Raw genomic sequence first — 24,337 nt, forward strand, 5'->3', positions numbered from 1 at the left:
TAGCTTGCTAATTTAAAATTCATGAAAGATTCACAAGAGAAAGAAAGAAGAATGAATACTTGAACAGGCTCTAAGGATTCAAGTGTCACAGAAAGCGTGAGGTAAAGGTAACTACTACATACAATACCTACAAATAAACAAGCAACTGTCCTAATCACTGTATTTCTTGGAGGAAAAGTTTTGTTAAGCACAGCATTGCTGCACAAAGTGATATTCTGACAAAGCAAACTATTAACTTTACCCCTGCTAAAATCTGTGCAAAGCAAATCAAACACACTTGAACAACATTGGGCATCAAAACAGTGTTAGCTATCAAAACATTAAGCTTATTTTAAAACAGCAAAGCAATAAGATATGAAAGCAAGTTATACACACTGTAGGAGGTAGACCTGGAAGGCCACGTACCCCGATGATGGCATTCAGTTCAGCCATGGTCACTTGTTTGGCACGTTCTACAGCTTGGGCCACTTGCTGCTGATGCTATTAAAAGAAGAAGGGGTTTGGAGAGGAATTTGTGTTAGGGTATTGACTGCAACAAATCAGATCAGGATCATTAACACCTGAGTAACTGGTTTCTCTGCAGAAGCCCAAGTTGCTTATTGCAAGGCACACCTTATGAAGGCAAAAAGGTAACAGTGTCCCATTTCACACCCTTTCAAAGATAACTGAGAGCCCTAAAGGCTGTCAAGCCCACCTATTCTCCTCCCCCCCCCATGTCACTTCAAAATTAATTTTCTGACATATGGATAATCAGTTTATAATTGAGCTGGCAGGACGATAATGTCAACCTCACACTAGTGTGAATTTCAACATTTATACACTCTGTCCACACAGCAAAACCTACAGAAATTTTATACAGGAAGAATAAATGCTACACTGAACCCAGCAAGAATTACAAACAGTCTTTGTAAACTGTAATTTGAAGAGGCATATTTTAAATAACAGGCTTCAAAATTTAACAGTAGCTGCCTACAGTATACTACAATCAGTCATTCAGGCCAGATGCAGGTCTGTAACCTTAAACAACATCTTGCATCTGAGCTAACTACTCACTTTTTAGACTGAAATTTGATACAAATCATGTAGACGAGATGAGCATACTTATTTCATTTATGTCATTTATTTGATATCAAATAAATAATCACCGTGATTAGAAATGAAGGCATTTTGTTGCATTGACAATATTTTTACAGACTGCCCCTCTCCTTTGGGAATGAATAAAGCTAAGCCATTGTCACTAGTTTGAACTCAGATTTGTTAGACCAAATTAGCAGGGGGTTTGCAAACTTCAACTATAACAGATGTTCCTTACACTTGTGCATTGTGATAAAATTAACATCTTAAAACTAGCTAATTTGCAAACAGAAAAGAAACATAATTGCACTTTAACAGCTGAACAGTTTTACTTACTTCCTGAGACAAAAACGGGATGACTTGTGCACAAATTGTGTTCAATCTCTTGGCGATTTCTGTCTGTAGAGGAAAAGTATTATTATTTAAAATGTATTTTCTGCTTGTTCCCATATATCAACTATTGTGCAGAATCATATTAAGTTCACGCTAGAGAAAATAAAGAAATCCATGTCCTCATACTACTGCAAATATAAATAGTTAATATTTAAGCCCAAATGAGGACAGAGATTTAGTCAGCTACTCTAGGACATCTGCCATGTCTATAGCACCTAATCTGTCTACACATTTAGGAACAAATCTGGTCCTCATACCTAGCTCCTTAACAAGTAAAGTATTTCTGAAATCCACTAAGTCCAAGATAAAGCCTTTTAAAAGGTAGATTTATTATTACACAAATTATGAAGCAGAATAACATGAGGGTGACAGGCACAGAGGAAAATGTTTCTTTCATGATCAATTTTATCTGCCAATTACAAGGCAGTTTTGCTTACAGAAAGAAACCAACAGGAGTATAAATGAAATACCAAAACAGAAGTGAAGCAGAACAGAGAGAAAAAATAAAGACTTCTAAAGCATCCATAACAAGAGTGAACTGAAATAACACAGATAGGAAGAAAAAGAAGCCAATCAGAAAATGCAATAGTAGTCAGTAACAACAAATTAGTACAACTATGCGTAGCAAGAAAACAAACCAGCAGAGGGACAACCCTTCAATAACAGCAACACAGAAAGCAGCAGCGCAAATTGTTTAAGGCCCACTTTCCATCAGCTTTGTATACACTCGTTTTTGCTTGGTTTGTGGTTTATTTTATTTTTTGAATCTCTCACATTTGGTTCATCAACTCAGACCTGGATGCACAATGGTGGAACACAGGACCCTTCCTCTGCTATTACTCAGCCTTACTTGTGATGCTTTTCAGACCACATGCCAACCGTTCAGATCTCCTACTATAACTATCCCTCAAGTCTTAAAGGAGCTTTGTGCTTTTGAAGTCTCAACTCCCACAAACAGGTAAAAAGGTACTTGCACAATTCCTACAGTTTTCCTTGAAAACATCTCCCGCAGTCACTAGAGCACAGTTGCGCAAAACGAAAACTGATGTCCAGATGTGAATGCAGCCTATATGCAAGATGCTTTGAATAACTCTTGCTAGTCACTATCACTAAGCCATATGCATATTTCTTCTTGTTTGATTTTAGGACATGGCAGGGGTGTCCACTTTTAAGAACTGTTGGGCCTTCCATGAAACGACTTCCCAAAAGCTTAACAAAGAAACTCTCTCAGAGAAGACAGATAAATACTGCTAACTCATCTGCTGAGCCTTTCCCCAAGCCTTCCATCATCCCAGATTTCTTAGGAAGACACTGAGATATGCTGATGTTTACACATCAGTCAAACAGTAATTTGGAAACAAAAACCCCACACTGTTTTTGTGTCTCAGGAGACACATGACTTGGGGTCTGAATATGGCCAACAAGCTTTAACACCTCTTTCTCCACCTCTGGGAGAAAGAGAAAATACTTGACAGCACTGAGTTTTGTAAAACACTGATGTAAACTGCGGTCCTAACTGACCAAAGTCAGTGGGGCATGTCCACACTTCAGTTTCATGGAGACAAGGGTCTTCCAAACACTTTGGGAGTGGTTTCTTCTTAGGGCTAAGAGGTTAATTCCTACAGGCAGGGGCAATGATGCAACTGCTGCTTTGCAGCAAACCTTCCTCCCTCTGCAACAACATGAATATTTGTCTTTTCTCAACAGAAACATCTACCTTCTCACACAGTATCAAACACTAAGCAGTTTTTGACTGTTTCTGTTTTGTTTGGAACATGACCACGAACTATCCATCATTCTGTAGATGACCTGGTACATAAGCTACCAGCAAAAACAATACAAGGAAGTCTGCATGACTAAACTTTTGACAGATATGTTGGTATTTCAACTATCTGTTAACTTAATGAAAAAAGCACACATATGTTTGGGAGAATTTGAGTACTAAAGGGCATTTTTCCACATGCCTTACTTTCTGGAAGCAAATACTATATATATCAGCTATGAGAAGGCTGTTATGTAGCAGCCTGACTGGGATGAGATGTTTAGCTCCCAACAAATTAACTGCCCTTGACCAACAGGATTACTTTTGTTTTCACGGTAAAAACCAGGATGAATCATAGCCAAGTGATAAGCAGGTGGGGAGTGGGAGAATAAAGTAGATCAGGATGCACTGATTTGCTTTCTCCTGAAAAGCTGTTTTAGTGTGCATTACCTACACACGAGTCCCCCTGTTGTGCAATCCTGCAAGAATTATCCTTATTATAGCTGTGAAAAAGTCTATTTTGAGTAGAGTCTACAAAGCATGCAAGCATCCACATTGTGGAGTATTCCCACAGAGGTCCCAGGTATCTGACTTTCATGGTGGCAGTGTAAATAGAGAATAGCACACTGTAACACAAGAGAACGTAATGTGCTAGTTACCAGTCCCAAGACAAGTCAATTAGATCTTTTCTAATTATACATGTAAACAGCATCCTAATATTCATACACACTTGCGGATAAGCTTAAATGTACAAATCGTAAACAAGCATTTATTCTGAGATTTCTTGCTACTGTTACAAGTGCTAAGTAACAAGCATTTATATTGGAAGGAAATTAAAAACACTATTCCACAACTCATAACCGAAGTCTTCACTTTTAAAAGGCAGTTTACCTACTGGTACTCTTTCCCACACACAACTTAAAAAGGTACTTAAAATTATTTATCCAGTAGCAGATCTCAAACATCTGTTTGTTGTCTTCCAACAATTAGTAAGAAGTATTCTCAATCATAAATATGTCCAAAAAAAATAAATATCTTTGTTCTCCAGTGAGTTCCTGAACCTAAGCATTAACACACAATTCACTTAGTCTTCTATATCAGGAATTGCAAGAGATTGTTTTCAGCATTGAGAAAAAGGAAATCTCATAAATTTAAATACAAATCTAGTTGTTCAAAATGCAATGAGCTTTCACCTTTCCAGACACAATATCTTTGAATAGGTGCACATAAATATTGTATATATGTATAGATATATATAGATATATATATTGATCTCCAGAAGCAAAAACTTTTTTGAAGGAGTCTAGGACAGTTTGGTTAATCAAGACTAAACATCTGTAATTGGTGAGCATTGGAGCAAGCTGTATTTTCCAGATTTTGGGCTCCTATTTGATAGCCTTAAGAATATTTATTGGCCTTGCAACATAAAAATATTTTCAGTGTCCTTGCAACATAACATAGCTATTATCTAAGTGGTGATCTTGAGACATGTAGGGCAGTCAGAAGAATGAGTAAACAGAAAAAATTTTGCAGAAAACTGCTTCAAGCAGAGACACACAATTAGTCATGCTTATGTTCTCTGGCTCCTTGGTAAAGCAGACTGTAGAAGCCTGCATCTCTCATGAAAGCCCTCCTAGCTCTATGGCAGCTCTTAGCAGAGCATCTGAAGAGCCCTTAATTGTTTGTGTTCTTAATGCAGAGCCTCTTGAATACATTCATTTTTAATAGAGGGCTTGAGTGTAGGGCCTATCAAAGAATGACAAATCTAAAGCTTTCACTGGTTCTTGTTGTTGCAATGATTGTCTTTTGATTTATTTGCAAATGACAAGCTTGTCAGACCCCTGACTGAAGTGCCACCCTCCTTTCTGAAGTATCATTAAAAATTAACATGAAGGAATTCATCTCCATTTGGTAAAATTAAGTTGAGCCAACATTTTTTATTGTCTTCACTCATCTAATTTTTTGTCTTAATTCCATCTAATTAAGGACTTAAATGTTTTGACCCAACCATTGCCAAACTCAAGTGATTGTACTTAAATTTGTCTCTTGATAAGTTGAATTCTTAACATAATGACATATAACTAAGCAGCAAGACTAGTTACTAAGTATAATATTCACTTAAGTCACTTTACTAAGCAGTTAAGAAAGCACTTACATGTACAATTTTAACTTTTTTTCTGCTTCATTGTTAAAAATACATTGTTTTCCTGTACAGTAGTCTATTCCAGATCATTTTACATTTTGACAGGCTGTACTTTACAAAGCACCATGTAAGATCTCATACTTAAATAAACAAGATTTCTTAAGCAACTGTAGGTATTTGCACTGTAGAAGAAGCAGGTATAATGAAAGTATCAAACTCTACCCGGATTTCTCAACACAGTTAACACGTGTTATCAGTAATAATGAAAGCCCTTGCCTAAGGGAGCCAGCATTCTCACTTTTAAGTGAAAAAATGCAGCTTTCCCTTGAGGAGAATTAATCACCCTTCAGTCTCAGAGTTTTCACCAACAGTTTTGGTTTTGCTCCAATCAGCAAATTACCTTACTTGAATCTTACAAAACATTATTGTGATTATCAGCTGTATTATGACAACTGCTGAATTAGTAGCACTGACACTCCACAAAGCTGTCCAGGCCTATCATTACCAAACAACGCAAAGTCAGAAGCATCTCTTGTATGCTAAAAAACTTGTATTTGCCTGGGAAGAGCATTTCCTATATTACAAAGTTAGACCAGTATTTGAAAGCACTCTATCACTATTTCTTAAGGACAAGTTTCTGTACTTTCATTAATTTTCTTTCTTTATTTTTTTTAAACTTACTTCAGTTGCTTCAACATAATTTTGAAAGTCATATTTGTCATTAGACTTGGAAGATGACAACTTACATCATCTTCACGCATGGAGCAATGTGATTAAGAGGAACATAAGAAAAGACAAAGTTTTGATGATACAAAAAAAAGTATTTTCTAATCCACTCCTCTCAATACTTAAATAAATAAACAAACCAGCTTTTAATGCACAGAAAAGAATATACTGTCAAAACACATTCACAAAAGCTTTAAAAGATAATTCTGAAGTATTATGCCTCCACTTACACTTTCAACATGTAGAAAGCCAAGTACAACATAGAATTCGTTCTGGAAAAAGGAAATGGACTTCCTGCAATTTATACCATGTAACACAGTAATCCACTAGGGAGTAAAGGTCAATGTTGCACTTTTGGTCATTACCGAATCATTTGAGATGATCTGTGGTGGGGATGAGGAGAAAATCGAAGGCTGTGAGAATGCTGCAAATGGCTTGACCTCAGACCAATTTTCATCTCCATCTGTCTAACAGACATGTGGATAAAAGCTCTCTTTATAGGACATGCTTGACCATTTTTAATCCCTGTTGCAAGCCAGAAATCAGTTGAAAACTACATTTACAAAGTCCTTGGGTAAGAAACTGCATGTGTATAATCTAGTCTTGAGCTAAAGCTTAGCATCCATTCTGTATTTTCATTTTTCTAGCAATGGACTTAAATGGTGTAGCCTTTACTCTTTGTGAGTGAGATTTTCAAAGTCAACAGAAATCACACCTATTCACAGAGCATATACAAGAAAAAAAAAAAGAAACTAAAAAGCACAGTGCTTAGCTCTCTAAATGCTGTTATAGATCTTTGCTACAGGAAGATTCAAGCACTTCCAAAAATATGTTGCAAACAATTTGGGGTGGGGAGGATGTTGGAGGTATAATTAAATCTCAAAACTTAAATATTCAAAAGCCTCAAATGATTAAGGCTAGCATTCTATGAACTTTGCTGTTCATGAGTTACTGAATCCACATTGAGCACTGAGATATTAATGCCCTTTTATTTAAAACTAATACACTACAATCTGTTTTGGCAATGGCTGCAAGAGGGAAAAAAAAAAATAAAGGCAACATGCCATTTAAAAGTTTAGGCCCCCATAGTATATCAATGTCAAACAACAGCGTGTCAAGCTAAGATTCAATTCAGGTAAGTGCCACTGCCAAATTTTCTTGTTCCCAGACGTGCTTTAAGATTATTTTATTGCTTAAAATTTAATTTGTTCCAACTCGCGTCTCCATGACAACATTGGCTAACCCTGCAAATCATTTGGGTAATTGGATATCTTATCTTTCTATTGCTCTCAAATCGAATGATTCTGCTAGAACTGCAGCAGCCAATCAAATTTACTGGCCTCCTGAGTAATAGACCAGGAGAAGTAGCCACATTCATCTCCCCTTTACAGCCGTATTAACCACCATGCGACAAACTGTGGAAGTTGGCCTTCAAACTGTATTTTAAATTATAAACACTGTCATTACTAACATTCACACCAATAGGAGGGGGTGGGAAGGTTTATTCTCAACAGATATTTGAAATTCAATCTGACAAGCAGCAATGGGTAGTGCTCATTTCAGCGACAGGAACAATCTCTGTATTTTGGGGATAGGCTGTCAGTTTAAAATGACATATTAACAAATACAGTTTTCCCTCTGCCCCACGTTTGTACTACTCATTTTAATCGCAAGGTCAGACACCCACGAGATGATGATGTTAAAATCCCAGCAGACTGGCATGAAAAATCTTTAGCAATGAAAAAAAAAAAAAAAAACAAAACAAAACACCACCATATTGCAAGTGGGAGTAGGGAGAGGAAGAAGCAACAGAAATATTAACAGAATAAAAGCTCAAATTGACAAAGTGACAGAATGCTAGAAAAATTCTAAATGAAATTACTGGTTTTTAATTCAGTACCTAAACTACATTTATCTGAAGCCTCTTAGATGTCAGTATAAATTACAGAAAGGTCACATTAATTTAAACTTAAGCTACATTTGATGCACAAGTCAGCAGCTACACTTACCAAACATCTACTACAGGTTTGGACTCTGTTCAACTGTAAAGTGCAGTGACTGGATATATTTCAGATGTCTAATTTCAATCCATTCTTTAATAGAGAGAGCCACTACACAGCTCTCAATGAACCACTGTAAACAACTGCCCATCCCATTTGCAGCTGTAAATCCTGTTGAACCCAAGCCAACTGGCAACAACGAAGCTGTTGTCAGGATGTTAAAGTGCTTCTCTCACACATCTTCACTATGTCAAGACTCTTCTCAAACTTGGCTAAAAGGGACTGTTATCACATTTCGCTTTTAATCTAACTTTAGCCCATCTTGCTCAAGTACTCAATTTACAAGAGGTACGTTCATCCAAATTTTAGTTCCACAGTTTTGTTTCCATGACTAAGCCAACCTTCAATACACATAGTGTTTAAATCTCCGAAGCCAGGACAAAGCTTTATTTTTACTTCCCAGTTGTTTTCCAGCTAACACCATTCCCATTTATTTAGATTTCATGAGATGTTGAGCAAGCCAGAGGCTGACTCCTATCCAAAAGAGAAGGTCTCACCATCTTCATTTCCACAAGCACACATCCCTCACTTTCTTTCAAAGCAGTGCTAGAGTCATTTGGATTTGTCCAACATCTTAAATCACTCGTCAAGCAGAAAACGTTACTAAAGGAGGTGGGAGAAGTACCAGCTTAGCAGACCGATAGATCAGTGAGTAAAGTGAGCAGGTAGCAGAGTAGCCCAAGGAAGAACCAGAAGAACCCATCTGAAAGAAGTGGGGGTTTGGGCAGCAGTGAACTATTGGATGAGCTCCTCTCATCCCACAGTACTGCACTCTAATGCACTATGCTTGTAGTGTTCTTCTAGAGGAAACACGCTCTCTGTAATTATCCAACAAGCCCTGCAGAGAAGGACTTGGGAGTTCTGATGGATGAAAAGCTCATCACAAGCCAGCAGTGTGTGTCTGCAGCCTAGAAGGCCAACTGCATCCTGGGCTGCATCAACAGAGGGGTGGGTAGCAGGTGAAGACAGGTGATTGTACCCCTCTGTTCTGCCCTCATGAGGCCCCACCTGGAGTCCTGCATCCAGGGCTGGGCCCCCAGCACAAGAAGGATGTGGGGCTGTTAGAGTGGGTCCAGAGGAGGACCATGAAGATGACCAGAGGGCTGGAGCACCTCTCCTGTGAAGAAAGGCTGAGAGCTGGGGATGTTCAGACTGGAGAAGGCTCCAGGGAGACCTCATTGCAGCTTTTCAGTACTTAAAGGGGGCTTATGAGAAAGATGAATAGGAACTTCTTCCTCAGTCAGATAATGATGGACAAGGTTTTAAATGATTTTAAAATGAAAGAGGAGAGATTTAGATTAGAGGTTAGACATAAATTTTTCACTCAGAGGTGCTGAGGCACTGAAACAGGTTTGCCCAGAGAGGCAGTGGATGCCCCACCCTTGGAGGTGTTCAAGACCAGGTTAGATGAGGTCCTGAACAACCTGATCTAGTGGGTGGCATCCCTGCCTATGGCAGGGGGGTTGGAACTATATGAGGTCCCTTCCAACCCAGGCCATTCTATGGTTCCATGCTTTGCATTAAGAACTATCAAGGGCATTAAGAACTTAACTTACACTAGAACAGCTGAGCAACACTACTCTATACAAGAAAGAGTAGACAAAAGAAAAAGGAAAAAGAACGAAGCCATAAAAATAGTATATTTGTAACTACTACACCCTTATCAGAAGGCTTTTCACCCTTGATTTTTCATGTGGTTTAGAACATACTCCAAAGACACTTCCTATTTTGTTCCTGCTCCCACAAGCCACAACCAAATTTCTGCATACGTCCTTGCACCACTTGGCACACAGAACTGCTTTGTTGGGATGGCGGTAAAAAGTCAGAGCTCTAACATCAGTGTGGTTGCACACTGGAACAGGCTCCCCAGGGAAGTGGTCACTGCACCGAGCCTGACTGAATTTAAGAAGAGATTGGACTGTGCACTTAGTCACATGGTCTGAACTTGGGTAGACCTGTGCGGTGTCAAGAGTTGGACTTGATGATCCTTAAGGGTCCCTTCCAACTCAGGATATTCTATGATTCTATGATTACTGCAAAAGTGCCTGTAACAACATAGCTTCCAAAGCTTAGCACAAAGTTCCTCCAGCCAAGCACATACAGTACTCACGACATTAACAGCAGTAGAATCTGGACTTGAAAGAACAACGAGTATGCAATCTGACAAAAAACAAGACACCACATATCTAGAGAAGGGACAGACATATGGGGAAAAAATGAATAAGCTACGTTCACTGGGCCTTTATAAGTACCAAATCAAGATGGATGTATCAAATGTCACATGCACTTGTGTAACTAAGAGGTGATTCCAGACTTTTATAATACTTACTATATTCACAGCTCAGTTTCAAAACTCTGTCAAGTCACTGAATCAATTTAAGGCCTTAAAAAGCGCTCATATCAGGTGCTCTCAGGTGACTCACTAATGAATAGCAAGTTAAGAGGATCAACAACTCTTCTGTTAGCAAACAGCAGAATTAGGCACCACACACAACTTGAAAGGAAGGTGAAAATAATGGCGATTTTCACTATACAGGAAAAAAGTTAGGAAGTCTTTCAGCAAAACCTGGGAACGTCAATAAATTTCCTCCCTGTTTTATTATGCATTTTTCACATTCTCTTGCTTACAAAATAAAGAAAACTAGGAACAATGCCATCTAGATTACCTTCTAATAGGGAAGAACTGACTGAAACCATCCAAATAGAAAGTAATTTGATTGAGACTGACAATTGTTAAGAGTTTACAACCATCAGTACAAGAAGTAAGTATAATAAAGCTCTTAAGTCTTCAGGAAAGCAAGTATCAACTGGTAAGGTCAGCTTTCTAAGATCTGCTACTGAGAAGGGAGATAACAAATGCACTATGGAAAGCTAACAGTTTCTTTATAAAACAATACGAAGGATATGGGTGAGACATAATACATCTGAGAATGGAAAAGGAATGGACAGAGGAAAAAGGGTAAGAATGCAATGGTGCCAAGAGTAAACCTCCAGCTGACGTTGTACAAACAGGAAAGCATACAGGAAGTCAAAACTATGCCAGGTACAAATATACACAGCACAGAAACATCTCTACAAAATTACATGTCACTAGTAAGTGACAGCAAAAGTAAATCTGGTACTCAATGTGATGAAATATAGGAGAACAAAGCATGTTTGATCTGTTCACTTAGAGAAGGAAAGGTATGGTCAAGTCACACCAACGAGGCCACAAAGCCTGTATTTTTTTGTCACCTAACTGCAAAAAACAACAAGCAGTATTCGGCTACACATTAATATAAATTGCTAGCTACCTAAGGTCAATACTGCAGCTCAAACAGCAAAGGAACAGATCAGAGCATTCAGGTAAAATTGTGTTCAAGTTAACCAGGGCTAGTAAAGTTCATACATAAAAAGAAGAGCACGCTTGTGAAGTCTGAAATAGCGGACACCTTGCAGAACCTAAAAGTGTCGTGCAGAAATGAAATTGTAAAAAGACAATGCCTGACAGAGAACAGCAACTAAAAAAAAGCAAAAGACACTCCAGCTTAATAACTATTAAATATGAGGCATTAAAATACCTCTCATCTGTAAACAGCTAGGTGAAATAGGAATACAAATTACAACTGTTAAGGATTTTTCAACAGCAGAAAGTATCTGAAACAACTGAAGACCAACAAGGTAAAGCCTTTATGGATAAGTGAAGCACATGATGTTACCTTCTTCATTAAGATTTTTACACTTGTAGAATAGCACTCTTAGGAGCAACAAACAGCACAATTCAGGTGGAACTTCATGAGAACATGTGCAAAACTGCTTGACGATTAAACCAAATACTAATACATCCCTCTCTTTTGAGAATTAAGAAGTTCTGCATGGATGGTAGGTCCTGTATTTTTTAATATTTCTGATAACAAGCATAAAAATCTATTCACTTGCCCTAATTCTTAATTTTCAGAGAGCTGCAAACAGAGAAAGACAGAATATGCTAGAGGAGAGCTTCAGAACTTACTTTGCAGTGAATGAAGAAAAAATGGACTGAAAAGCAAAAAGAAGGATAGGGAAAAACATGCATGAAGAACCACAACATGCCTAGACAGGGACATAAAGGATAGGGAAACAATAACCCAGGAAGGAATCTCTCCATCACAGCAGTTCAGAAGTTAAAGCCAGACAACAGTGGTGTACCATTAAAAAGGGTGTCATCAGTGTAAGCCATAAACTAAGAAAACCTTCCGTGCCACTCAGCATGGTGACTCCCCCACGGAGGACTGTGCTTGTTTTAGGATTGTTCTTCAGCTGAGCAAAAGCATTCAGAGAATTAACATTAGGCTGCAGAGGTCCACAAATGCTTCTGGAAGGAAAGGGAATGATATGCTCTCCATATCCATATATCCATGGTGAAGAAAATGAGCAGAAAAGAGCTAAGGCTTCAACATAAAAAAAAGTGTCTGGAATTGAAGAAGCGCTTCAGTACAAAGCACAGAAAGATGCTCCACTACCTAGAGGGCCTGCAAGTCACTGCTGTTAAAGTCACTGCTGTCTGATCTGCTAAATCAACAGATCAGACGAGACTCCTGTCAAGAATAACACTGGTAAGTAGGGCTGATCCTGCTAGGACAGAGGGAGGTACCCATCTCTTCCTAGCACTGCCATTGTACAGATTGTATTTAAGTTTAAAGGAACAACCTAAAAGCTTCCCACGGGTCTTGTTAATTGAAGATTTTTTGTTTGCTTAACTGGCAATTTATGTCCATTATATGAGACCATAGTCAGCTAGCTGTTTGCTAAGTGATGTCTAGCAACCTTAAAAATCAATTAAAAAGTAGAAATTCAGAGCGACTTTACACTCAAATTCACACATGAAGAAGAAGAAGAACAAACACACCTGTTGTAAACAGAAACTGTTGTGGCAAAACTACAAAACAATGATCTTTCCATTATTTATTTTTCCCAAGAAATGCTTGTGTTTCCTCTTTTATTTCAAATTTCTGCATTTAAGAAGGTTGCTATCAGTATATAATGAAGCGAAAACCACAACAATTTGGGATTTTTATCATACTTAAAAACAAATTCATAAATAGACAGACTGTCACTCATCACAAAAAATAGCTGTTTTCAGACGTCCTTTCCTTTTCCTGACCTAACAAAAGCAGGTTTCCTCACAGACTTAATACCTAATCAAGATGCAGCCAAACAAGCATACCCATTCTTGCTCCCTTCTCCAAAACTGAAAGCTCCCTTTTTGTTTTTGCTTACTAATCCATAGAAGCCTTTAAAATGGCACAAATACAGGCAGCAGCATTTTGCTCTCTAAATCAATTTTATCCTCAGCCATCAAGTAGATGTTCCAGCACAGAGAAAGAACAGTCCTTCCCTTCTAATTCAAAAATCCATACTACCATTGCCCTTGCAAACTGCTAAACAAGCAGTATCGGCAATTCACTTGTGTTCTGTAATATATTTACTGCAAATCCCAACGGCTTGCCTCCTAATGCAGTTTTCTATTGTGTCTGTTCTTGTCAATACACTGACTGGTCACCTTACAAGTAAGTTGCTTTGACCGACTGTTTATACAAACACCAGAAAGCTTCAAGATAAGTAAAAAAAATACTAAATAGAAAAAAAAAATCCATGATGCTTGGGAGAAGATGGAGGCACCAACAAAAACAGACAAACAAACAAAACACAACAAAACACAAATTAACCTGCCCTCTGTTTCGCTAAAAAGGCTAGTTAGCCAAAAAGGCTAGTTAGCTCTTCTGATCACTTAAGTAGCATGTGATATTTCCAGATAAGCAGCCCTGACGGATAAACCCTCCAGCACCTCAAAGAACTTTAATTTGTAATTTAATCATCTGTGCAGATTTGTTCTTGCTCCGGAAGAACAAAGAATAAGAGAAACTCAGTCAATGCCCAATTAGAGATTAGAGGCCTCTTAAATGCTGTGCAATTCATTATTAGCCACAAAATACTGTTATCATTATAAGAACTTCAATGAAACCTACCAAACTGATTCATTTCTTCAACTATCCCCCCAAAAAAGTATATTTGCTAATAACCAGTTTTGCTAGCAACTAAATCCTCACCAGTACTCTAAGAAATAAAGCTATAAACCTTTTCTCCATTCCATTTGCATTTAAGCATACTGTGATTATGCTCCTAAGCAAGAGGATCCAATGTTATATGGATTTGTTCATATGAATCTTAAAAAAAAAACAACCTTCCCTGTTGCTGTTCCAAGTACAGGGGGAAAAAATAATTTAATCAGTAGGCCTTCTTTTAAAATAAATGACTTTAGGAAATAACTGCTTTTTAAATCTAGTCAGATTTAAATTAGAGCTCAGTTAAGAATAGACTCTGTTTTTTAAGTTCTAACCTACCCTTCAATCACCTCTAGCACTGTGTCATAAACAGACAAATAATTGCCAAAAAATAGGAAACAGGGCAAAGGAAAATTGTCAGCTCTCATAAAAGTGCGAGGTCAAGCAGTGGAGCTTCATATGGATCTTTACTGGTTTACAGGTTTGTTCAGCAGTGCAGTCTAGAAAAAGACAGCGTACAAAAAAAGACTGCATACAAGATATTTTTTTTTCCCAATAAGAGGATTCATTCAAAAGAGGGACAAGGACTTACTGAAGAAATGCAAACAAACCTTACAAGTTGAAGTGGGCAGTAAAAATAACGCATTTAAATAGAATACACTGGGACACACTGGGAACAGCCACCCCTAGCCTCAGAATAAAGTGGTAAGTGATGGAACCATCACCATTCACGAGCATGAACTCAAATGTGAAAGGTGGCTTCAACAGCTCAGCATTTCTTGGTAGCCAAGAAATCAGATATCAAAAACTTTATTAGAGAAGAAAAAAATCCTGAAAACAATTATGCTGTCATATAAATCTCTGGTTCACCTAGACCCAGAGAACTGCATTTAGTTCTCGTGCCCTCATTCCAACAGGGTAGACTAAAAATGGAAAAGGTTCACAGAAAGGCAAGGAAGAAGATCAAAGCTATGGAACAACTCGTACTTTAAAGAGCTGTGTAGGCTGAGACTGCCCAATCTCAAAATGAGTCACCACAGGCAGCATACGACTGAGGTCTAAAATTTCAAGTGAACGGAAAAGGCAGCTAGAGATGAACAACCAAACTTCCTTGAGAACTAGAGGCTATCAAATAAATATAATATTAACTAGGTCAAAGAAAATCAAGCTTCCCTTCACAAACAAACAAACAAACAATTGCCTTGCTTGTCCTGCATTTGGGACAACCTTCTCCCCACAACAGCACAACCGAGGGTGAAAAACACATTAGAAAGCAATTTTACAGAAGAGGACAACTTGAACACGCACCAGCCTCACAACCTTTTGATGATGATGGCAATACCTCCTAGGAGAACACAATGGTAAGAGTATAAACTGCTGGTTGAGAAGGGGGAAAAAAAAAAACACACAACAACAAAACAAACAAACAGACAAAAAAAAGTTGCCCTTCTTGTTCCCCTTTTTTGTCGAGAAGGAAGTAAACTGGAGCAAGTCACTGTGTGACGCCAGTAAGATGATCGGGGAGTCAGAGTACACAACATACCAGCAAAAAGTCATATATTCAGGCTGAACATGGGTCAACCTTTATTCAAACACTTGACAAGCTACAGCCTAAGAATAACAACAAGGACCAATTTGTTAAACTACCTGTTACGGTACATATATTCTGAAAAATCAGCAATTCTTCCCATCAGCTTTTGTTTTCCCCTTTCTGAAAGTATGTCAGTAACTGCAATTGTTCAAATAGATACATCCAGGGTCCAACTAAGAAGCACGATGTAAAAGATGAAAATAGTGTTTGACAAAACTGCCATTAGGTACTCCCAAATCTTACATTCAGTGGAAAGGTGACGTCATTAACTCTACTCAAGTCTGCTATCGCTTTTAAAATAGTGTCTTCTGATAAACGTAAGTTAACCTACAATTGGTTTTAGATTCATTCACTGTGTACTAATGGTGACCCACTATCAAACCCAGCAGATACTATCTTCCATTTTGCATAGGAGATGCAATGCAATTTTACCCTTTGTTACAAAACTGGAGTGCTGGAGTAGAGCAGGGGTGAAAGGCAATTCAAATACTTGTCAGCTTAGTTGGTATTACAACCAGCAAAAGAGTAAAAGTGTTTAGCTTTCTCCCCAGAATCTGTTGTCAGAGAAGAGTTACTGCTTCACAAAGAATCTTCCTTCCTTTTCTTCTCCCTGCCCCAGAAAATACCAGCTGTTTGTTTTTGTTTGGTTGGTCGGTTTGTTTTGTTTTCCCTGTTTGAAACAATGCACAAATAAAGCACACCAACATAAATTTAGTAACTTAAGTCCTGGCAATGCAAGGGAAGTTTGACAGCACAGCTGGTAGGAAAGAGCTCCTTCTTTCCCTCCGTGGCTCTGTGATGAACCTGAAATCTGGCAGACCAAGTCTAAAACGAGAGATGATCTGGCAGTATTTAACATATGTACAGTGTTAATACTATGACATACTTTTTGATTAAGTTGTATATGAAGTTGACATAATAGATGGTATCTGACAATATGGTTATCTAAAAGCCACATGGAGACATATTTCACTGAGTGCCCTGAATCTGTCAGAAAACTTCTTAACAATGTCAGTCTTGAGCTTGAATGCGGTTCAAAAGTTGAGAAAGTCGAGCTCATTACTCCAGGCTTTCCTCTCTGTTCAAACTGGCACCTCCAGTCGCATCTGAAATGGCTACACTGGTGATACAACTGCGCTCATTTTGAAGTCCAATAGTTGTAGAGTATGTACAATTTTTGAGGGAAAAATATGCCCCAATTAAATTTACCATTTTCTCTTTTAAAACAAAAGCAGGTTCTGCACGTATACGTGACAGAGCCAACTACAAAATCCCCTTGAAACACTCACTGCACACCATCAAAACCTTTAGGATTCATGAATTTTTTTCATTTCAGTAATTAAAATGCAAGTAGGAAAAAAGAAAAAAAAATTAATTTATCTTCAAATCCCTTTCAACAGCACAGCCGTCCTACTCAGGAGCTGTAGAGAGCTAACTAAGCTTCTTAATTCCCTTCTATTTAACCCACTCCTGAAGACTAATATTCTAATGAGATATCAGTAGAAGACTCGGTCCTTGAACACATAGCATTAGAAATGATTTCATAAAACAGTCCAGGATAAAACAGACATTTAATTCCTGTACAACTGGTTAACATAACACAGTTTAGGAGTTTGTATACTTTTCCATGAGAGGCAAGGTACTAAATGACAGGTCTGCCTCAAGGCAGGTCACAAAGATCACAATAACCCACCCAAAGAGAAGGAAACCCAGCTGTCACCATTGGGATAGCAGACACCCAAATACCGTAGTAGTTTATATAGTCTGTCAGTTGGTTCAGCAGTGATGAATTTTTCTTTCTTTGGCTGCCTGCCACTGAACAAAAGCTAATCTTGCACCTGAACAATCTAGGCATTAAACGCACAGGAAGTCTTATCTCCTGACTTATGACAGAGGATGACAGACAGAGCTGGTGAAAATAAAGAGGTGCTGCCCTAATAGCCAAGGGCAGCAACCCTTTAAGTACAGTGGGATTTTTAACGCCCAACAGACTCTACATCTTGGCACTAGTAGTTGATGCATCTGCTTTGCCAGCCACGGATGTCACAGTGGGAAAATCTGACTTGGATGAAATACCAGATGAGAAACTTAAGACCATACAAAACATCCTTATTCACTCTGTCTTCTTGACAAACATGAAAACGGTATCTGCATGAAATGCACCTATCCTAAACAAATCCTCCGATACTTGTTTCTGTTTCAGAGATGCTAACATTAGTAACCATATACCACCTTAAGATAATTACCTCTGAAAACAGTATAAAAATCCAGACACAACATCCTCTTAAGAACTGATTTGAAAGTCTTATTAAAACAGAAACAAGAACAAAAGCAAAAAAAATAAATAATAAAAAAAAAAACCACCATACAAGCCAGCCAAAAATGCACCCAGAAGATTATTTCTTGACCAGTGTTTAGACAACTGGCTGAAATGCAACAGTAGTACCTGTATTTAAACATACTGTCACATACTCAAGTGAAAAACTCTGCAGTACAGCTGCTCGTGTACGGAAAGTTCACCTCAAGGAACTGTGTTTATAGCACCATTCAAGTCCTAACTATTTTTATTTTAGCGAGATTATAACAGATTACAGAATTGAATTGAGAGTTAAATAACTCTTCATTTAATAAACTGCTGATGCAACTTTATCTGTACAAGAAGTCAACCCTTTCATCAGCAGGCAAACTACAACTACATCATTTTATTGAAGTGACCCTACCTTCAACAATGATGTAAGCAGCGCACTGCATAAAGGAACACCAGCTCAGTGTAATTTTTTATTTTTAAATCAGCAGCCCAAGCACACTGAAGAGCTTCGCACAGAGCGAGTACAGCATCCACATAGGAGGCAGGCCTTAAGAACATTAAAGCTTGTTCAGTGGAAAGTTTCCCCATCACTGCATTTTTCAGTAACAAAGATGTTGTCAGAAATGACAATTTTTCGTGTCCCCTGATGATGCCTTGCTAGCATTTGGTTATAAGCCATAAAGCAGGAATAATTTCAGCCTGTCAGGAGTCTAGCTAATGCCCAGTTTCCCCCTAGAGAGAATTCCTGTCAAACGTAATGAGAGCTCCAAAGGCCCTCTCTACAACATAATGAGCACTTAGGCCATGCTGGTGATCAGCCAGCAAAAAGCATCAATTTGAGCCTGGCTACACCCTTGGGGCTAGACGTCACCAGTTTTAATAAGAATTATGATTACTATCTGCCAAAAGCCTCCTCAGAACTTATCGTTAGCAGTGGAAATTCAAAAGAATGTCATTGGTGGCTTTTTTTTTTTTTTTTGTCTCCTGTAAGCTGAGACCACCTACGTACTGAATTCTAACAGTGTTACGCATCCTCACTGCAGGCATCTAAATCAAGAGTCTTTAATATGAAGGTGCTACTTTTAATCAGAATACTTAACATGTAAAAGCATGGTATCTAAGACTCATAACCAGGGAAAATTATTTATCCCTTCAAATGCTTTTTCTTCTGCTAAGAGCACACAGAGTAAATGTGCTCTATTTTCCCCAGCTAGAACCAATGCAGGTATAATGCTCTGCCATAAATCTTAAAAGCTTCCAAAGTATCACTGAATACTCGGTATGTAATTATAGTTGCCATACATACAGAGCATTAAACCCTTGCAATACACAGATGTTAAGGTCAAAGTGGAAACCTCAGTTCTGACACTCTTTAATCTTGTGGGCTTAATTGATTTTACCTGAAGTTAATTCCTAGTACATTTACTGTCAAAATCTTACGAAAATAACACACATTTTGAACCAAATGAAGCTTCTTTATGGATGTTGGCTTCCTCACAAGTTAGCCTGCCATGAAGTTAAGAATAAATTAATAGAGAGGATTCCAAAAATCACAGAGCATGAAAGAACTGCCTTACAGAAAGAATGATATTCTTCTAACACACACACAGAAGAGAATACTACAGCAGCTACGGTATAGGAACAAGTCAGCCACCACTCCAGTTGTTCCACTTGCCTCAGCAGTGCATCACTTTAAAAACAAGGAGGTTTCCTTGTTTTTATTCCTTGTTTTTATTCCTGCTTTTACCAGCATTTTGGATTCAAACAAGCACACCTCTAAAAAAAGCAACATGGAATACCTACTCAGCTTTGCAAACAGAAAGTTATTGTGGAACTACCATCCCATCTTAAGAAATGCAATATTTTTACTGGAAAACAAAACAAAAATCAAAGAGTTTGAGTTACAAAAGCAAAATTCAACTCTGCAATTCACTCACTTAATGAAAGTCTTTGAATATACTGAAGATCCGAAGCCTGAACTAATCAATTTCTTCGCTGTGCCCTAACCGGTCAGCCATGCTCTTTAATTTAATGAAACAAGAGTTTTAGATGAAATAGCACATACACTTCAAGAAAGAATTGTATTGTTGCACTTTGAAATGTGTCCAACTGTGCAACTTCATCTAATGATAATTTTTTTAAGAGGCCATCGATTTCTGAAAGACTTATTGTACCGGCATCTTGATGAAAAAGTGAATGTCAGCGTATCTACAGAATACTTACACCCTGCCATTAATGCTTTATTTGGCAGACAATGACTACTCAATTGAGGGTCCTCCGGGCTGAGCAATCATTTAGCTTTTCTTCTCTTATGAGGTCCTTAGTGTCTTGTTCCACTTCAATACTCTTTTTATTCACCATTATAGTGGCCGTAAGTGTGAATTTTATGGGAACTTGCAAACTTATAGTCATAACTTGAGCTTTCCAAGCCACTAATCTTTTCATACCTCTAAATGGCAAGGATTTGAGCAACTATCGCTACATATGCTACACACGCGTAGGACCAGTTCTACATAATCAAAGGCTCTTACCAGTGACAAAACAGAACCACACAAGGCACTGAATTACGTTTTTAAAAACCACAGAGACAAGACCTTTCCTACGTCTCACACCATCTTTCAGGACCAATACCAAGGAAGTCCTGTGGATTAACCTAACCTATACCTCACCTGACAGCAGGTAGGCAAAGGTCTGCTAATCACTGCTACAAATCAGCCTATTCAGACACATGGTGAGGTCATCTGAATACAAACAGCACAGCTACATTTAAACACACTAGACAGACTGTAGATTATGTGGGTTAGAAAACAAAATGCCTTACCTGTTTGTGCATTTCAATGTTTAATCCATATGACATTTCATAATACTGCAAATAAAGGAGCATACATTATTTCGTTATGCGGGCTTACATTGCATTAGAAGATATTTACTGAAACAAAGAAAAACAAACATACATACCATCACATAGTGCCTCTGCATTTCTGTCTTTTCGCTTGCCAGTTTCTCACATTCCAATTTAAGGCTACAAAATAGATCACACTTTAATGTAACTGTTATGTCATTGTTTTGACATTCACCACTTTATTTGTATTTTGACAGAAACAGATAATTAAAGAAACTCATAAACATGCAAACACAGAGAGAAAAGTCTTAATTCATACTTTAAATACAAGGGCTGAACGGGAAATTTAGGAGGTATTTCATGAGTACTGCATGAGAGCCCCGAAACCGCCTCCAGAACTGCTACACAGACGAAGCACTACAACTCTCAGGTTATGACAGGAACAGACTTTCTCCAAAGTTCTTCTGAGTAGCCAAAGTACTTCTTTGCATATGACGTTCAGTAAGTCGCAGCCAAGTAACACCATTCACGGTTGGAATTACAACTTGGGCACGTCTGCAATTCCTAACCTTAAAGAACCTCTAGCTTCTGTTATCTCACCCGCAGCTTGATGTAAGTAGCTTTGACTATCAATTACTACCAAGTTTGTTTTCTATTTTTGTTTTCAGAGGAGAAAAACAAGTTGCCTATCTTATCACTAACAGCAGTATAATTTTGACTACTTTCACTGAGGGCAAAAGTCAAAACATTCCCTTTGTTCTCTGGCAAACTGATTTTTCTCTTTTGTTCTCTCTCTTTTTTTTTTTTTAAATGAAACAAAGAAGCATCCTATGGAGCAATTAGTGTGTAAGCCACCATTTTCCATTTACAGTTGCAATGTTTATAGCTTACACTGTGTTTCTAACGTAATAAATGGCTTAGACAATGTAACAATCTTAGATAAGACTCAGACTACAGCATCATCAGGGGGAAAAGGGAAGCCTAATCAAAACCAAGCGATTTCTAGCATGGAAGGTCACAGAAGTCTTTTTCCTATCCAGGTGCACGTGAGTACAAAATACAAGAAGATTATGGACAAACACCTTTTGCACGCAAGAACCCGTTCCCTAAATCCCTGCAGGCTCTCCCGCAGCAAGAGCCAACCCTTTCAACGGGAACGTCAGGAGAGCAGCACTGCAACTGGAAACGCAGCCACGGCTTCGGCAGGCTCACATTAACTTTGTGTTAACTCCGGTACTCGTGTGCTCCTTCCTACAATCCTCACCATGCCTTCACACGAAGGAGCAAGCCCGAGATGTCACCTCCTTATCGCTCTGTGCCGCAGGATCCGCGCTGGTCTCCCTCCGAAACCCCCAAAACCCACGGCGTACGGCACAGCCACCTCGCACCCACACTAGCAGGAGGCGGCGGGTGCGGGGCACCCGGCACGGGTCTCGGCCGCCCCCTGCCCCGCCGCTCGCCCCCGGGGGATGCTCCGAGGGCAGCGGGGCCCGCAAAACCCCGCGGCCCCCAGCCGGGGCTCCGCCGCGACTCCGCACGCCACCGCCTGGACGCCGCCGCTCGCTGCAGCCCCCCCGAGCCCCGGGGGGGGTGGGGGGGGGTGGAACGACCCCAGCCCAGCCCAGCCCGGCCCCGGCCCCTGACCCCCCCCCCACCCCCCACCCCGCTCACCTGTGGTACTGCGCCTGGAGGAACTGGAACTCCTCCTTGATGCGGTCGAGCGACTCCGGGATGGTGAATTTGAAAGGCTGGCCCGCAGCCTGGTGCGGGGTCTGGCGCGGCGGCGGCCGGACCGGGAGAGAGAGGCACGTTGAGAGCCGGGGGCCGGAGGGAGGATGCGGGGAGGAGGGATGCGGGGAGGGATGCGGGGAGCCCGGCCCACCCCCAGGCACTTGTTCCCCACCTTCCCGTCCCTCATCGCCGGGGACGAGGCTCCCCGCGGGGCCGCCCCGTCCCGGTCCCGGTCCCGGTCCCTGTCCCCGTCCCGCCCGCCGTGGGGCTCGGCTCAGCCCAGCACAGCCCCGCCGCCGAACAAAGCGGGGACGCGGCCCCGTCCCGCACCCCCCCCGCCCCGTCCCGCACTTACGGGGTGCCGGCTCTGCGGGAACATGGCTCCGGCCGCCGCGGGGGCTCCCTCGCAGCGCGGCTCAAGCCCCGAGGGGCAGCGGGGGGGCGGCGGCGGCGCTCAGTGCCCCCGCCGCGGGGACATCCCCGGGGTTGTGTCGCTGTCGCTCCGGGGACGGGACCGGACGGGACGGGACCAGACGGCCCCGACGGCCGGGCGGCTCCTCGGCTGCTGGGGGAATCCAGGCGGCGGGGAGCGGCGAGCACGGGACCGTCACAGGCCGGGGGGCACAGGGAAAGTCTCCGGGGAGGGCCGAGCTGCTCCCGGGCGCCGGCGGGGAGGACGGGGCATGGGCAGCCCGCGGGGCGCCGAGCACGGGAGGGCGGCGGGACAACAAGGAGGAGGAGGAGGAGGAGGAGGAGGAAGGGGGCGAGGGGGGGTTGCGCGCAGCCAGCCCCGGCCGGAGCAGCGCCGGCAGCACATGCACGGCGCGCAGAGCCCGGAGGAGCTGCGGAGGGGGTGCCCGGGACAAAAGGGACACAAAAGCCGCCCGCCCCGTCGGACGGGGGAAAAAAAAAATAATTGAAAAAATAATTAAAAAAAGAAAAAGAAAAAGAAAAGCAAAAGGCTGGAAGCGTCCTTGTCGGGGCTATCTCAGACGGGGCGCTCCTCCTCGCCACGGCTCGGCTGCAGCCTGCTGCGGGCGGGCGCGCACCGGGGCGCACATCTCAGCAGAGCCCCCCGAGGGCGGCGCATCGCGGCGGCGGCGGCTGCATCCTCCTCTTCCTCCTCCTCCTCCTGCTCCTCTTCCTCCTCCTCCCCCCGCCCCACCGCACGGCTCCGCTCCGCTCCGCGATGGACTTCGGGACGTCCGGCGGGCCGGGCCGGGCCGGGCCGGGCTGGGGCGGGCGGCGCTGAGCGGTGCGGGTGCGGGTGCGGGGCCGGGCGCGCGGCCGTGTCCGTGCGGGACGCGCCGAGCCGAGCCGAGCCGAGCCGCGCGCGCCGCTTGCATTAACACGCGGTTTCACACTCGGGCAGCTAACCAGCCGCACGGCCCCGCCCACGCCGCCGCGCGGGGCTGGGGGGGGGGGGGGGGGGCGCGCCGCCGCCGCCGCCCGCCCAATCGCCGGCGCCGCCGCCAACGTGGGGCCGTGACGCGTGTCGGGGCCGCGGGCCAATGGGGAGAGCGGCCGGCGGAGCGGCGCTCTGCCTTTCGCTGGGAAGCGTTTGTGGCGGGGCGGCGGGAGCGCTCGGCGCCGGCCAATGGGAGGGCGCGGGGCGCGCCGAGCGGCGGGGAGGAGGGGAAGGTCGGTGGGAAGGAGAGCGGGGAGGCCGAGCTGTCAGTCAAAG

At 41.5% G+C, this 24,337-nt stretch overlaps 1 protein-coding gene across 10 annotated transcripts in view; it reads right to left on the reverse strand.

Annotated features, from left to right (window-relative positions):
- Nucleotides 1-24,049, reverse strand: part of TLE1 (TLE family member 1, transcriptional corepressor) — a 79,969-nt gene extending 55,920 nt beyond the window's left edge. For 3 of the 10 annotated variants that reach the window (XM_068666530.1, XM_068666527.1, XM_068666522.1), the window contains exons 1-6: nucleotides 23,009-24,048; nucleotides 22,594-22,694; nucleotides 21,039-21,102; nucleotides 20,902-20,946; nucleotides 1,411-1,473; nucleotides 406-480 (exon numbers count right to left, since the gene is read on the reverse strand). In XM_068666530.1, the coding sequence (XP_068522631.1) occupies nucleotides 406-480; nucleotides 1,411-1,473; nucleotides 20,902-20,946; nucleotides 21,039-21,102; nucleotides 22,594-22,694; nucleotides 23,009-23,032 (372 nt within the window). In that variant the 5' untranslated portion in view covers nucleotides 23,033-24,048. Of the gene's footprint in view, nucleotides 1-375; nucleotides 481-1,410; nucleotides 1,474-20,901; nucleotides 20,947-21,038; nucleotides 21,103-22,593; nucleotides 22,695-23,008 lie in introns of all 10 variants that reach the window. The other 7 variants (XM_068666528.1, XM_068666521.1, XM_068666525.1 and 4 more) reach the window with 4 other exon arrangements.
- Nucleotides 24,050-24,337: the final 288 nt, after the last annotated feature.

Source organism: Anas acuta, chromosome Z, assembly GCF_963932015.1.
Source record: "Anas acuta chromosome Z, bAnaAcu1.1, whole genome shotgun sequence".
Lineage (NCBI taxonomy): Eukaryota > Metazoa > Chordata > Aves > Anseriformes > Anatidae > Anas > Anas acuta.